Below are 16294 nucleotides of genomic sequence, written 5' to 3' on the forward strand. Positions count from 1 at the left end.
GCCTCAGTCCTGCCCAGTAATTCACGGCCGAATACAATCCTTAAACAGACTTCAACCCCACTCCGAAATCTCCTCTAATTGGCTCTTTGTTCAAACTGCTTTCGTGGACCTCCAGGTCTAGACGACCAGGGCCAAGCCCGTTGGGCCTCCAGTCCTGGCTGCTGGTCTGTGGGCACTGCCTCCTCCAAGAGGCTTTCTCGTCCCATAGCCCCCCAGCTGGGTGCAGGGGAGGCCTAATTCCCAGGAGGGGATGGCTGCCTGCCTCTCCTTCAGTCACTGGCCAGAGCGATCAGATTAGAGAGGATGCGTGTGGAAGAATACTGGGGAAAGAGCAGTGGATATCAGTTACACCCTCTTACTGTAAACCCTCCTGCCTTTCCCACCCTATGGTATGACCGGGGTAAAGTGAGCCCAGAACATTCCATTACGACGGCTTCCTCCCCCTACTGTTGGAAAATGCTTTAATATTACATACCTGTTTCTCAGTAATAGCGATCTACTAAGCCAGCAGAGGACCCTGTATTGTTTGTTGGGACTCTGGAGCAGTCCCCACATCTTCTGGGCTCTAGAGCCTGAGGAGAAAACAATTCCAGTGTATTTCTCGGTATTCCTGTATCCGCATGTCCCCTCTTGCTCAGCCAGGCCTTACCTAAGTCAGTGGCCAACTCCAAGTGACCTGTCATGAGCTTGTTGTATCCCAACGTATCGACCACGTACGTCACGATTTCAATGCCCTCGCCTTTCAGCGGGAGGTTGATGATCTGCTCTATAGCCATGACCTCGTACTTGGACCACATGCCCTGGTAGCCGGCCTGCTGGTGGTGCACTGAATAGTCCAGGTATGCCTTGATAATCTGAAAAGGCAGCGGTGGGGGAGTGGAGGAGCAAAACTGAGAGGGCACCCCACGCAGAAAGCCCAGTGTCTGTCAGTGCACACATGTTAAGTAAGCTTGGGCACGGAGCTGGCCGATTGGCCAAGCCATGGGCTTAGGTACAGAAATTAAATTGGGTTTCTGCCACCTATTTACCGGATCACCCAGGACGAGCTAGATGGCCCATCTTGCCCACAGAGTTCTTAAACAAAATATAAGAATTTTAGTTTCTGTGAAAAATGAAAGCAATAGCTTATACATGCGGATATGTGATTGCGTAGCAAAAAGCCTGGAAGGGATCACTGCCAATTGTAAATAGTAAGGGAGGTTGGATGGTTTTTTTACAGCATGTTTCAAATAATGCTTCCAGAAAGGAAGGAGAGCCAGAAATGCTGGTGGACGAGAGAGGGTTGTTGGGCAAATGGAAAATCCATAGCTGCAAGGAAGCCCCGGACTGCCTGGCGTGGGAGCAAGAGAACTAAGCCAGTTGCGTCACATTATGGGGAAAACATGAGGCTCAGAGGGGGTGTGGCTGGCCAGGGGTAACACTGGTGGCAGGTCAGTGGGGTCCTGGAAACCAGTCTCTGGGGTTCATCCCGGTTCTTTCTATCCTCCTGCGCTGAGTGTCTCATCTGTGTTTGAACTTTCCCAGCTGTTCTGCTCTCTGTCACAGCTGCCTGGTTTACAAGTATCTTTTGGTTCGCTTTCCAATTTTGACTTTTCCATCTTACCTTCCCTCGCCCCCCAACTCCACCACGTTTTTAGGAGAGAGCCCCAAGTATGGAGGAGAAGTAAAGCGTCTGATTCGATCACCAGTTGCTGAGCACCTGCTATGTGACAGACACTGATCTGGAAGCTCCAGGCTGTGACCAAGATGACAGACAGGGCCCTGCTCTCACGGAGTTCACAGGCTGGTAGGGGACACAGATCACACACTAACACAGGAGCAAAGAGGAAAAAGTCAGGTGGCGATCAGAACTACGAAAACAGAGGGACAGGCTGGAGAGTGAATGGGGTAGGTGGTCAGGTGACCTTCAAGCTGATAAGCAGAGAGTGCGGTCAAGGTCAAAGGAGGAACCCCACAGGCGGAGGAAAGAACGAGCGCACCGGCCCGAACGATGGATTGAATTGAGATGTTTGAAGAACAAAGGGAGGAAAGGAGGATGGCGGACAGGTCAAGGCCCAGTGCAATGGGCCTTCTAAATACTTATGCAGCCCGGTCTACTGGAAGGACCAAGGGTGGAGACAGACTGCTGGCTAGAACTGAAGCTCCTCCAACATTCACGGTGCTACTCCACCATTTCCCTTATTCTTGATAATTAATGACCCCCCAAAAGGAAATGATTGTACCAGGAGAAACCCAGCCTTGATGTGCTTTTATAAAAGCACCAGGTCACTTTCATTAGATGAGTTGGATTTAGGTCAGTAAGTTCTGGATCTGATCTCCCGGAGTTTTCCTCATCTAAGGCTCGTCTTCTTATCAGATCCTCGTGAATTTGGATCCCAACTCACTTTCACTAGGCTTCTCTCTCCACATGAGATGCAGGAATTTAAAAAGCAGCCACAAAAATACCCCACCTGGAATTTATCTTGCGTTTCCAGTGCCGACTTCACTTGCATCATGGCTGCCAGGTGGGCGTAATACTTGTAATGAAAAAAACCATTTAAGGTATAGATCCTCCAGAGCAAGGAGAAGCAGGCGGTTTGCTGGTAAAGTTGTGCCAGCCTCTTCTTCCTGGTAGGTCAAGCACACACACGGGACACGGAAGGTCCCATCAGCAGCACGCGTGGGGGGAGTACAGGTGCACCGCCCAGACCACAGGTTTGGGGTGAAAGCAGACGTGGGTTCGAGGCCTGCCCCCTTTGCTAACAAGCCCATCTCTTTTCATGAAACACATTTTCTCCACTGCAGAATGGGGACCATAATACCTCTTGTGTTAGGGTTCACTAAGGTAAGTGATGTAAATCACCTGTCAGGTTAGGGTGATTCACAGGAAGCTACGTAAGAAGCACATTGATATCAGTCCTGTTTGATTCTGATGGCACCTCTGTGAGAAAGGAAGGAAGACTTAACCCCATTTTATGTAAGCAGAAGGTGAGACCCAGACAGGTTAAGTAATGAACTCCAAGTCACACAGCTGGAATGCGACCGGCCTGGCCCATCCAGTGTGTCATTTCCTTCACTGCGTGCTGCTATCAGGAGCTAGGAGCATGGCGCATTTTTACAACAGCATTCTGCCATGGTCTGTGTGCATCCCCCAAACTCCCATGTTGAGTCCTAACCCCCAGAAGTGATGATATTAGCAGGCGAGGTCTTTGGGAGTGATTAGGTCATAAGGGTGGGGTCTCTCAGGAGTGGGGTTAGTGCCCTTATACAAGAGCTCCCACAGGGCTCCCTGGTACCTTCCACCACGTGAGGATACAACGAGAAGACTGTGACCCTAAGAGGGCCCTCACCCGAGCATGCTGGCACCTTGACTTCCAGCCTCCAGAACTGCCCTGGGGTCTGAATGTATGTGTAGGTCTGTCTCCTTCTGGGGAGCGAGACGAGATGCCCAGCTCTCCCAGCCCTTCCCCTTACCCTGGAGGTAAGCTCTCTTGGGCCTGCTGATCCACGTATTGGAAGAATCTGTTACTTTTAACGTGGGTCTGGAGAAACAAGGAGATGACGTTGGAAGGAAAATTATGGTTGAGGAGCTTCAGTGCCCTCTGCAGCATTTTCTTGGCAAGCGTCATCTGGCCCATGTTGAAACAGACCTGCAGGGAAAGGAGGAGCAGCGATGATTCTGGACTTGGTTGGTACGTTCCAAAACTAGATATTTTGGGGATTCTTATTTTTTTTTTTTTAAAAAAAGGTAATTTATGGCCCAGGAACTCCCACCCCCGCCCCCCAGTGCTTGGCATCACGGTAAATGTTTCTGGCATGTATGTGTGGAAGGATGGTTGAATAACTAGGATTTAGCCTCTCTGCTGTGCATCATCTCCCTCGGAGAAGATGTGTGTCCATTCATGTACCTTTTTGGAGGTTGTTAGAAGAGTATTTCATACAGGTATCATGACAAGGAAGATCTTGCTGCTAGCAAGTGATGGTGAGGAGGTTTGAGCCCCAGCGCTTGGGGTTCTGGAGCCTTGGAAAGGGTCTGTGGTGGGGGCTGGGAGGAGATTGCAGAAAGTATAGGGATGACGGCTACTTCTCCTACACTGTTTCTCCAAAAATAAGACCTAGCCGGACAATCAGCTCTAACGCATCTTTTGGAGCACAAATTAATATAAGACCAGGTATTATATTATATTATATTATATTATATTATATTATATTATATTATGTTATATAAGACCCGGTCTTATTTTACCCGGTCTTATAGTAAAATAAGACCGCGTCTTACATCAATTTTTGCTCCAAAAGACGCATTAGAGCTGATTGTCTGGCTAGATCTTACTTTCGGGGAAACACGGTATGTAAAACCCCAAGGGCAAATCAGATTAATCGTGTTTTTAATGGTGTCTTACCTGACCTTTGAGGCTATAAAAGGTGGCGGACTCAAACATGTAACTCCAAGACTTTTTCTTCCCGAGAGTTTTCAGCAATCTCTCTCCTTCATTCAAGTACACGTATGCCTGCAAAGAATTGAAAGTGTTGAGTCAGCAGGGATCAGACCTCAGAGGGGCCATTGCCCCAGACTCCACTAAGAAAGAGACCCAGGAGCCACTCTACGTTCCACCCCCACCTTGACCCCTGCTCCTAATGAGAAAGGACCTTTGAACTCTAGACAGGGACTAGAAGGGTAAAGCTCCCGCTGAAGACACAGGCCACCCTCATGTACATCTTTGTCCCCTCGTTCTAGAGGATGAATCTAGAAATCTCCCCCTTTCCTCATGTTGCCACATCAATCACTTTCCCTAAAATTTCCCCCAGAGCAATTTCCTCCTTTAGTATGAGTAATTCCACCTCCAACCTCCCAATTTCCAACAGCATATTCAGGGTCCCTGATACATCCTGACATCTAAAGGAAGCTGCTCTCTACTGTTGGAAGGAGTTATGAGCCACCCCCATTTCCTTTGCCAGGGCCATCTTTGGGAGGTGGAAAAGGAAGGGGAGGATTCTAAGCAACTCTCCTCGCTTCATCTTCAACCTCTTATGACGTTGTTAGATAGGAGAATCTTGGCACATGTGAACACCAAGGCAAGGTCAGACCTGAGTAAAAGAAGAGGAGGCAACACCCCCAAGTCTCACGGCAGCCTCGGGGGTGAGTGGGAGGCAGGAGGAGGGATGTCCCATCAGATTTTCTTTGATGGGGATGGGGTGCCAATGGCACATCTGGGACCTTGGTCTGAGGTTCAGTTTCCACTTACTGTCTTTCCTGACTCTGCAAGGAGTCGAATGGGCGTGTGCACAGGTTTAGCGAGGTGGCCCCAGGATCCCTGAACCTTTTTTTCTGGGACTCATGGGCCGTATCCCGTCTTCCCCATGTGTGTGTATAAAATTTGCCTAGGAGACTTTCATTCTTACCAGAAATACGTGAGAGAACTGGGGCTTACTGACATTTTTAATGGTTTTTTTAATTTTATGTAAATCTAAGAGGTGAGGGTTGCTTAGGCTGCTGTGACCAACAGCACCTGTAAAATACGGAGCAGCCCCCCAGAATGGGCTTGAAGGACGGCAGGCATGGCCTCTTAGGTGTGTGAAGCTCTCCCTGGAGCTGGCGGGAGTCAGGGGAAGCCAGGCCCAGGAAGGCAGGCATTTCCTCGAGTGAGTTCAGGGAAGGTTAGTCCAGCCAGCTGCTTCAGGAAAAGGGACCCAAGGTCACGTAAGTTTGAGAAACACAGTATGCCCCGGCCCTGGCCTGACCCTCTGGGAGATTCAAATGTATCTTAGCATCTTAAGGCCCTGCCGTATCTGCAGTCCAGAAACCTACTCAGGTTTACTCAGCTAAGGCGTGTTAGTAAGCCAGTGTTTCCTAGCTTACTTAACAATGAATCCTTTTTATTTCATTATATGGGTCAAGTCCCCACATTTCCAAGGGCATAGTGTCCTGGAACCTTCTTTACAATTATCCTGGAGAAACATTCACCAGTGCTTTGGGGGTGTAAAGGTATGTACGATAATTTAGCACAAATTACACAAAGACCCAAGTGGGTGAGCCTCTTTGGAGGTCACCAGATTAAAACCGGCTCTGTACTTATCCGAAGGCCCACAGGTATTTGGAGAAGACTGAGCCGTGAGTGCTGCGGCCACACGACCATGAAGACTCGGCCGAGACTGAAGCATGGCTACCAAGTGCCCTCTCTGCATCATTCTGCGAATGAGGTATGATACCCACCCCTTAAATACAGGCAGGCAATTCACGGTCAGTTTCTAACGGTGGCGTTATTTTGAATGACGTATAATGCTAGCTGCAGTTTGTTCTAACATCATTGCCTTAATCTCATATCCTTCCTTTTCTAAATAGTTTGATTTTCAGAGAAAAGGGGTGCTGGCAGGAAGCAAGAACATGAAGTAATGAGAAGCACGCGAAGGCTTCCCTCTGGCTCTGGTCTCTAAGTTGTCTCAAGGGTGGAAGAGATCTGGGTAGAAACAGCTTACCATGTAGTTATCATCCAAGATGAGATAGGCGGATGCGATTTCTAGGAAGTAATATAAGGCTTTGTTCTTTTCTCCCAAAGCCATAAAATGGTGGGCCAGAGGCATGGTGACCACCTCTAGGATGTCCTCACACTGGCAAGATTCCAAAGGGATGATGTCTATCTCAGATGTCCTCATTTTTATTATAATGGAGTCAAAGAAACTCAAGACCTTTTCTCTGATTTCTTCAAAACTGTTCAAATGCAGAAATAAATAGGAGTAGTAACTTGTAGATACTAGTATAGCTTTTGATATGCAAGTATCTTTAAAAACTAAGGAAAGAGCAAGATTATAAAACCTAATGCAGATCCTACTGACCAAGCTCACCAAGTACACTCCCTGACATTTCTCCACTTGTACCTACGAGGCCAGAAGTGCTGGCCAGACGAATGATCCAAGCCATGTTCTGAATTTAATGACAACCGTGTATGCTCTACCTCCTAAACAATTACATATGCCAGTACCTGATATTTTCAGGAAACATCTCAGACTTCTTAGGAATCTCTGTTTTGGAAAAGATGATCTCTTCTTCAGCTAGAAAATAAACAAACGAGTCGTATGGTCATTGAAATATTCCATGTGGCAGAGATGGTTGGTGCCCACCGAAGACCCCTTTCAAAATACCCCTTGTCGCTGCCCAGCCAGGAACCACATTTCCCAATCCCACTGCATCGTAAGTGAAGCCATGTGACGACATGTGCAGGGAAAGAAACTATCATTTTATTGTGTGAAGCCACTGAAATGTTAGGGTTTGTTATAGATGACAACATTCTCCCAGCTCATTTACCCTGCAATTACTAAATGTACGAATTCATGATCTAGAAGAAAGTGACGTCAGTTTTTAGTGGAGAAATATAGACATGTGAAGGTAATACCCCCAAAGCCTAACTAAAGGGCAGAGAATCTTCAGTCAGTCCTAACTTCATTATGTTAGAAAATTCCATAATGATCTTAAAACAGAAAACAAGTGCGGATTGTCTGGTCTAGCCACTTCTCCACTGTGGGAGAAGGAAGGATCCTAGAGAGGAGAAGGGGCTTGTCTCAGATCACGGGTGTGGGAGTGATGGAGACAGACTAGCACCTAGGTCTCCCGCCTTCAAGGCGAACACATTACTCCATAGGTCTTTTCATTTATAAAAATACAGCTTAAGATATCCCCTTTTTCTGAGAGCCTCTGTGCCCTTGCTCCCACAGATCTAGTGCCCAAGTCAACGGTGCCCCCTGAGCCCCACACAGCCTGCTCTCATGGTCCTTATCACACCATATGAGCATGACCTTGCCCCTCTCCTCCCCCAAACTGCCATCTGGTAGACTCCTCGTGACCAGAAGCTGAGTAAATTCAATGATGCCTCTCAAATGGCTCTCGTCACGGTCACCAGTGGCCTCCCTGCTGCTGAATCCAAAGATTACATCTCTGCGACCCTTTAAATACACTTGATGTCTTTTTGAGCTGGCTTTTGTAACACCTATTCCCTCGGTTTCCTCCGTGGATGGCTCTGACTCCTCCACCAACATCCCAAACATTGGTAAGCCTCGGTTTCGTCCTGGGCTCCCTTCTCCATCCACATTTCTTTCTCAGTAATTTCAGCTGCCCTTGATCTTGAATTCCATCCATAAGCCACTGACTTTCAATTGTATATCTCTAAGCCCTGACATCGACCCTTAAGTACAGACCCATGAAAAATCCTCACACATCCTCTCCCAAACTCTGGGCGGGCAGGTCAATCCCAGTGCCGCCACAGGCCTCTCTAACCTTCTCAAAGGTGAAGCATGCCCTGTCCTCTGTGTCCTCTAACAGACCCCCAGGGAGACACCTTGTTAGGGTGGAGGTGATGAAGGAAGCGACCAACTTGAGAGCACAGGGGTCCTCATGGGTTCTCCCCCAAGAAATCTCCTCCCAAATCCTGGCCCTTTCCACACACTTCGTCGTGTGTATGTCTTGGATGTGGATGACGGATCCAAGATTCTAACTGATTCTCAGCTATTTCCTTTGTAAGTTCTCTTCATCCATCTATTTATCTCACTTTTGTTTGCAGCATCCACGGTATGTTAGTGCTTGGTACAAATTTCAATTCCAACATCATGTCACACCTATACTACTTTTATAATAGTACTTAAAAAACATATTTACAATTTGGGAAAAATGTAATGCATGTGGGGGAATGTAATAAATACTAGTAATAAACACTAGACTCGCTGTGTGTACATTCTCTTGACGCTTCCCTGCCCCAATGGGAAGAGACTACTGTGAAGTCTCATCGTCTTTGTGCCCAAGCTCTCGGGGGACTTGCAACCCACATATACAGACTCTCTCCACATAAGGCTCGTGAGCTAGAGCCTGATTTCTCTTTTTTAAAAAGGGAGACTGGCCAGTGTGAGCGCACTGCCAATGATAGGCTTGAACCACTAACTATGTTAGTGCAAAGCTGCTTTCTCCTTGATCAAGTACTGAGAGAGAACTGAGAGGGAATCACCGTCCTCACTCTGCTTCATACCTAACCCTGCATCTGTGACCCTCTTCCAATCTCCTTGGCCCGTATTCCCGAAAAGCTCAAACCTACACTTTGGGAAGCTAAGGTGTAATGGGCACAGCATGAACTTGGGAACTTGGGCATTACCTTGACCTGGCATTGAACAAAGTCTATCATTTGTTCTGTGGTGCTGCACACGTTTTTAATTTTCCAGAACCTCGATGTTCTCATGTATAAAATGCAAAGATCCTTCCACCTTGAAGGGTTGATATGAAGAGCAAATGAGAATGCATGTAAAATGGAGAACGAATGAGAATATTTATTTTGCACCTACTGTGTGGTAGGCACTTTACATACATTTCTTCTCAATTTTTGATATTCTTATAATACAGGAATCCTCTCGTTGTCGCCTCTGCTTTCCCTGCCAGGCTTAGCCATAATCACCAAGGTCATTGGCTGCTCCCTGGCCACCCACGAGGAGGGCTGGACTGGGCGCTGCTGCCCTCAGTCTGGCATCCATCATGTCCTTTTTGGAGGCCTGGCCGGCTCAGCCCTTCATCACTCTCTCCCACTCCTCCCTCAGTGTGGCCCGGCCCTGGGGGTCGAGGCATCCCTGAGGCCCTGAGCCACTCCCTGTAGGTCTCAGTCCCCGCGTGGCCCAGGACTGGTTAGGCCGCATTAGGAATGGAGTAATGCGAACTGTACCTTTAAATCCCTGGGACTTGGCCATCTTCCTGATGGTGTCCATGTCCAGGGAGTTGAGCCGAATGTCCACCGTGAAGTGGTGGTAGGGAACGAAGTCCCCACTGAGGCAGCGTTTGCACTTGTGGGCGTTTTCTTCTAAGAAGCAGGCGCACTTCAAGTGCATGGCCCTCTTCTGGTCCTTCAGCCACAGCTCGTAGGCTGTCTTCTGCATCACCGGCTTGCAGAACCGGAAGATGTAGCACTCGATCACCTCGCTTTCCAGCTCCCGGAGCTCTTCCTGATGACCACAGGCTGCAGAGGACAGACAGGGCTCTCACTCAGCCCAGCCTCCTGCCATGGGAGCCCCGCAGTGCTTTCCCTAAGAGGAAAGATGGGGGCCCCCCAGGCTCTACTCACGCATTCCTTCCGTGGGCTCCAGAGACCCGGAGCGGTAGTGCACCTCAAACGAAGCCATGTTCTGTTTCAGAGCCATGCGGAGCTCCTTGCCATTCCGGAAACAATAAAAGATGTTGGATTTCACGAGCACTGCCAGGGCCTTGATCATCATCTTCAAGTTCCAACAAGGAAGAAGCTCAAACAACAGGTCGGTGGTGAAGGTCAGGCCGATGATGGCGGCACACCTCACCAGCATCTGGTGGGAGAGGCTCATGCTGTCCAGCTGCACCAGAGAGATTTCTGCGGGTGGAAGCCACACAGAGGGTGTTTTGTCAGATACCTTCCTCCTCTACAGTTCTTGTTCACAGCTAGCCAGCCCAGCGAAGCCAAAACAAGTGTTTGCTTAGCACCTGCTTCACCGATGGCCCTTGTGCTGGGAGCGCAGAAATGCAGATGCTATGGTCTAAAAACATGCGTGGCACAATGGCCAGACACAGAGAAGAGTGATTTCAAGGTGTCCTGACGTTGTGTTCCAGTGTGAACAAGAGTTTGTGAGGAGAAGAGGGGTCACGGTGGGCCTGCCATCCATGTTCTGGGTTCTGTGCTGACCTCTCGAGCTGGTCCTTCTCTACCTTCTTCACTGGCCAGCCTTCCTCCTGGGGCCTAGCAGGGAGGCTGCTCTCCATCTTCCCCGGGCTCCCTTTATTCTCGTGACAATCCATTCCCTGTCTATGCTTATGACAAAGTCTCAGTTCCTAGCTCCAATCCCAACTTCCCATCTAGGCTCAGCATCATAGCATGTGGCTTCCAGTACATCTCGACCACAATGTCCCTCCGTGACACCACCCTCATCAGGGACAAAATGAGAACTTTCCAACTCTTCTACAGAACACGACAGAAGCTAAGCTAGTCCACCTTCCAACTTTAGTAAGCATAGGGAATGAAACCAAAAAAGAGAGCTAGACATTCTTTTGGGGACTGGTAACCTTGAGGCATCCTTAGGTCATCCTTCAAAACATCTGAAGTTCTTTATAGCAGTTATGAATCGGAGCTGAATGCATATGAGAATACTGCCTTAAAGTCAGTTTTCCTTAAAAGAATAATGATACGTCTCTGATATAAATGCCCTTCTTTGTCATTTCTTATGAAAGTAGATGGCAGAAAATGTTTCAGTGTTACATTTTCTCTTTCGTTATTTGTCGTCTATTTAATTGAAAATGGACTATCCCTCGTTCTGTTATGCAGTTGAAGAAAACTCTGTTCAAATCAGACTCCGGAATATGTAGAGCGAAGCTGGCTCCTAATTAGAAGCAGAAAAGCCAAGCCTCGAGTGGAGCCTTCCCACTGCCTGGGGCAAAGGAAAACAACCCCAGTCTTACTGTCCTCCTTTCTTCTTTTTCAGATAGTCGTCCTAGAGGAAGCAAAAATGGGGGTTGAGGGTATCTAGTTCCTGGCAAATGAACACCAGGTCAAGTTGTCTTTACCTTTTAAGGATGCTGGTGGTGACAAGTTTTTCAGTCTGACATCACCAGTGAGGTAACAGACTTCTTTAATTTCCTTATGATCACCGAGAGTAACTAGTTTTAATCCCTCTGTTAGCTTAGTATAATTCTCTATAGGGAGATAAAAGGGAAGCAAAGTAAAGTCATTGTCATTATCCTGACTTTCCAACCGACTTCGAGATGGACCTCCTGTGAGAAAGAGCAGGACGAGATGAGTGTTGGCTCACCAACTATTCTGGAATACTGTGTTTTAAGTAAAACCGATAGATGAAAATCTAAATTGACTCAAAAGATGTTCTGCCCCCCTGCCCCAAAAGGCTTGGCCAATAACTACTGGAAGTCTGCCATAGTAAGCACTTTTACAACAATTTGACTCAAAGATTATCAGGATGTGTCTCATCGTCTATGACAACGTACAGTTGCATGACATTCAAATACCTCCACTCAGGTGCAAACATATTCATCGGGAGATGGTGCTCTCCTTACGACATGGTTTGTATCAGCAAGAGGTATTAAAAACGGTGAGGTTTGCACAGGACACTCGCCTAGTAATTTTGTCTCCTGGTACTCCCAAATGCATTTTGTATTTCCCCCAGCCCTGGGTCATTCATGTAACACTTGAGTTGCAAGATGCTATGATAGGGGGATGTGAGAATAAGAAGGTGAACATGACTAAGTTGCTCATCTCCTGGGGAGAGAAGGTCTGTCCACAAAGAGCTAGACGGCCGGGCGGCAAGTGAGTCCCATGTGAGAGGGTGTGAACTGCAGGCGTCGGAACGCTCGCATCGGGCGCAGTACAGACATATCCACCACCGCCTGCGAAGGCGGTAAATGTGAACAATGCCCTCCTGGGTCTTCAAATCTATGAGACAGACAGCTAACTACGTAATTCTACTAATCATTGATTAGTAGTATTATAGTATCATAATGATCACACAGACATCTAATCATAATACGAGGAAGAGTGATTTAAGAGCGAAAGAGCAAAGAGTAAGCTGGTGTGGGAATGGAGGAGAAAGAGCAATTACTCCAGACTTGGTGGATTCAGGAAGGCTTCCTGGAGGAGGAAGTATTTTGGTTGAACCTTGAAGCATGAAGGGGTATTCGAAGTGGAAAGCAGGGGGGTGATCAGTGCAAAGGTGCAGAAGCCACTGAGCCCTTGGCAAGTTAGGGGACTGAGGAGACCAGGGCACACAGAGTGGGCAAGGGAGGCGCTCTGCAGAGTCTGGGAGCACAGAGCGGAGGTCGTTAGCCGCACGCTCTGAAGTCTGAACTGTATCTCACAGACAATGCGGAACTGTCATAGGTTTCTGAAGAGGGCATGGCGTTCATCCAACTACTGACTCTTAGGAAGGTAACACTGGAAGCAGCATATAGGAGAAGCGAGGATAGAACCGGGCATGGAAGACTGTTCGTCTTATGAACCGGGAAGTGTTCCCTCCTCCTCTCCCTTCGGGATGAGACTGTGCAGCATTGGAGATAAGCCTCTGTCCTACCCATCGTCACTTCTCGATGTTCCATTATTAGAGTTTCTTCCACAGTCTGCCCTCTCCTATTCTCTCGTCTGTTGAGTCAGTCTTTCTTGATGACAAAGTCAGATTAGAAACAGGTAGAAAGAAAGAAAGGAGGGAAGGAGGGAGGGAGGGAGGGAGGGGACTACAGAACAACATCCCTCATGAATGTAGAAGCAAAAATCCTTAGTACAACATTAAGCAAATTGAATTCAGCAATATATAAAAATAATAATAGAACGTGACTAGGTGGAGTTACCCAGGGGTGTGAGGCCAGTTCAATATTTGAAAGCCAACCGATGTAATCCACGATATTAACAGAAAAGAAAATTCACATAATCATCACAATCGGTGCAGAAAATCATCGGACAAAACTCAACACTCGTTCATGAGAAAAACTCTCAGAAAACTAGAAATAGAAAGGAACTTTCTCAACTTGATAAAGAGCATCTACCAAAAAACCTACAGCTGACAGGACACTTAATGGTGAAAACTGATGAATGCCCTCGGTAGATGTTTGTTGAATGAAAAATGGAAAAGGATTTGAGTTCCTTTACCCCCATTTTATAGCAGGTACCTACCAATGATGGTTGTGACCAGTTCCAAAATATCAGTAATTAAATGGCGTATGTGGCATGGGAACTCTGGACCCCTGACTTTCAAGCCAAAATTTTCTTTTAATTACACCTTTATACTCTCTCCTTTCATGGAAGAGACAGTATCTTTTCAATCTTCACGGGTGTCCTGTATGTCAAGACACACTTCATTTCTTTCACCCTTTCTTTCTTTCTAGCCACCCTCTCAGCAGAAGAACAGAGTGAGAAAGAACCATTGCTGTGAGACTTACTGAACAGGTTATTCCAGGTCACATTTGCCTTTTCCTCAGACTCCATCGGCTGGAAAACGAGGACCCTGTGATGGTCGAGGTTTTTTAGCAATTCTTCACAGTAAAATGGGATCCCACAGCTTCCCTCCACCAGGTACCTGTAGTGAAAACAAGGTAATCTATTCACATCGAAAAACCATCTTTCAGGCAGGAAAACTTTTTGAGTCCTCTCAATCACTTGAAAATTCTCTTTTCGTTCTCCACTGGTTTCAGTTTATCGTTTTTTAGGGATTCCTTTTTCCTTCCATTTTTAAAAATCTTGTAAAACATTTGACATCTTTCCAAAGCCAAAACTATGTAATAAGATATATCCTCAGTCTTGCTTCCCTTCCTCGCCTTATAAGTAACCATTTTAATTCGTTGCTGGTTTATCCTTTCAATGTTTCTTTTAGAAACTACAAACCAATACACATACATACGAATGTCACCCCTTCCTTCCCTAAAAGACAGCGCACTGTGCATTCTGCACATGGGGCTGCACCTTGTTTTTCCACTTAACAATGTGACCATCCCAGGTCATCCCTCCATATGGGGAGATCGTTCTCGTTTGTTTTTCTTTGTGATTCTACCTATCCCCTTAGAGATGGGCATACTTATACAAATAATGCCTCAATAAGAACTTTGTTCGTATGCCACTTCATATTTTCAACATATCTTTGAGATGCATTCCTAGATCAAAAGGTAAATGCATATATGTATATACATGTATGTGCATGCATATATGTAGTGTGTACACACATATACCTGCATGTATGTACACATATATACACATACATATACATACATGCATGCATACATACATACACAAAGAGAGACAGAGTGACAGAGAGACAGAGGGAGAGAGCATGACACAGTCACGCCTGGAGGTGTCATACACAAGATGAGAACTGAGACAGCTCTCTTGCAGGAGCAAGGCAGCCTCCTTCGACGCAGAGGGGTGTTGTCCGAGTTGTTCAGGGCCTTGCTGTCAAGCCCCCTGGAGGAATCGCCGAGAGGCTCAGGGAGCACTGACTGAGAGCCGGCCTTCAGCCTGCGTGGACACAGCCCCGGCAGCAGACCGCATCACCGCTGTCCAGGAGGACCTTGCCTGGCTGCAGGTGTGGTCTTTCTGGTTTACCTGTTTGCCTTTCGTGTCCCTTGCCCATGACGATATCCTGACTGAGGACTGACTCAAATACACCCACACCCAGCATGAGGAAAGGGAAAGAAAAGTGATGTCACTAAGCCAAGTCTGAGAGGCATGACAGGGACCGTCACAAGGAGGAAACGGGGAGCAGCACCCCTCCTACCGCACGTGGGAAACGGCCCCTGGGGAAGGCGGGACCAGCCACTTGCCCACATCTTAAGGACCCTGGTGAAGTCTGGACTTGGGCAATGAACGCCAGTGTCAAGGCCTCGGCACAGACACAGGTTACTCACGAGTTCAGTTCTTTGGAGATGCCGCTGACGTTGAGGTCCAGGCAGAGCTTGTTGCGGATGTCCTTCGGCTGCAAGGCGCCCAGTGTGACGTAGGTGGTGTTCCGGTTCTTCATGATGGTGCAGGCGGCGGCACAGGGCATGTGCAGGAAGGGGGACAGCGACATGATGATGAAGACGGGAACGGTCCGGATGAGCTCCTCCAGGAAGGCCCAGGAGGCCGAATCCACAAACTGGCCCTCATCGATGATGAAAATAATCCTTTTCTCTTTCACTGTCTGGACCAGGCAGAGACACAGAAGGAAAATGCTGTAGGACTGTGGCTTTTATACATGTGTACGGGGATGTATGTGTGTATCCATTGGTTCTGTGGTGCCGAGTTCAATCTTGTCTTTCCAATAACTTTGTAGTAATTTAGATCCCACTAACTTGGAATTGATGGCAATTTGGACAGAGCCGGCCGGAATGGACTCTTCCTTGGTCAAATCTTTGTGTAAAGACATTGCCTATTTGTAGGATAGACGGGCCTGTAGCCAACCAAAAGCATGTTACATAAAAATAACTGACGTTTCCTACAAATCCTTTTAATCTACTAGCAGATGATGGTCTCGGGAGGCAATCTATTTGACATTTCCTCAACCAACACGGACGTAGCAGGTCCTGCCTGAGCACACACTGGCCTGCGTGCTGGGTACTCAGCCTGCAGGACACTGAGCGAGCCCTTGTTTGCTGGCCGTGTGTGCTGTGCCAGCTTGAACTATGGTATATGTTACGCTTTAAACAGAGAATGCATCCCTTTTCTAGTGTAGACTACCTTCCCCTAACTAGTCTGAATTATTTACTCACTCATTAAGCATTTACTGGTCCTCTGTTAGGGTCAGGTACTCTTCTAGGTACTGGGGTTATCGTGTCCTTACGTGTTAGTGTGACGTG

At 47.5% G+C, this 16294-nt stretch overlaps 1 protein-coding gene across 1 annotated transcript in view; it reads right to left on the reverse strand.

The window, feature by feature from the left end:
• Window positions 1-16294, reverse strand: part of ADCY10 (adenylate cyclase 10) — a 51051-nt gene that overhangs the window by 5122 nt on the left and 29635 nt on the right. Inside the window, 12 exon segments of the mRNA XM_033092104.1 lie at window positions 476-572; window positions 650-854; window positions 2451-2607; window positions 3454-3629; window positions 4383-4490; window positions 6457-6688; window positions 6960-7029; window positions 9672-9962; window positions 10068-10346; window positions 11531-11659; window positions 13907-14043; window positions 15365-15639. Coding sequence (XP_032947995.1) covers window positions 476-572; window positions 650-854; window positions 2451-2607; window positions 3454-3629; window positions 4383-4490; window positions 6457-6688; window positions 6960-7029; window positions 9672-9962; window positions 10068-10346; window positions 11531-11659; window positions 13907-14043; window positions 15365-15639 — 2156 coding nt within the window.

The sequence above is a fragment of the Rhinolophus ferrumequinum genome, chromosome 22, assembly GCF_004115265.2.
Source record: "Rhinolophus ferrumequinum isolate MPI-CBG mRhiFer1 chromosome 22, mRhiFer1_v1.p, whole genome shotgun sequence".
NCBI lineage: Eukaryota > Metazoa > Chordata > Mammalia > Chiroptera > Rhinolophidae > Rhinolophus > Rhinolophus ferrumequinum.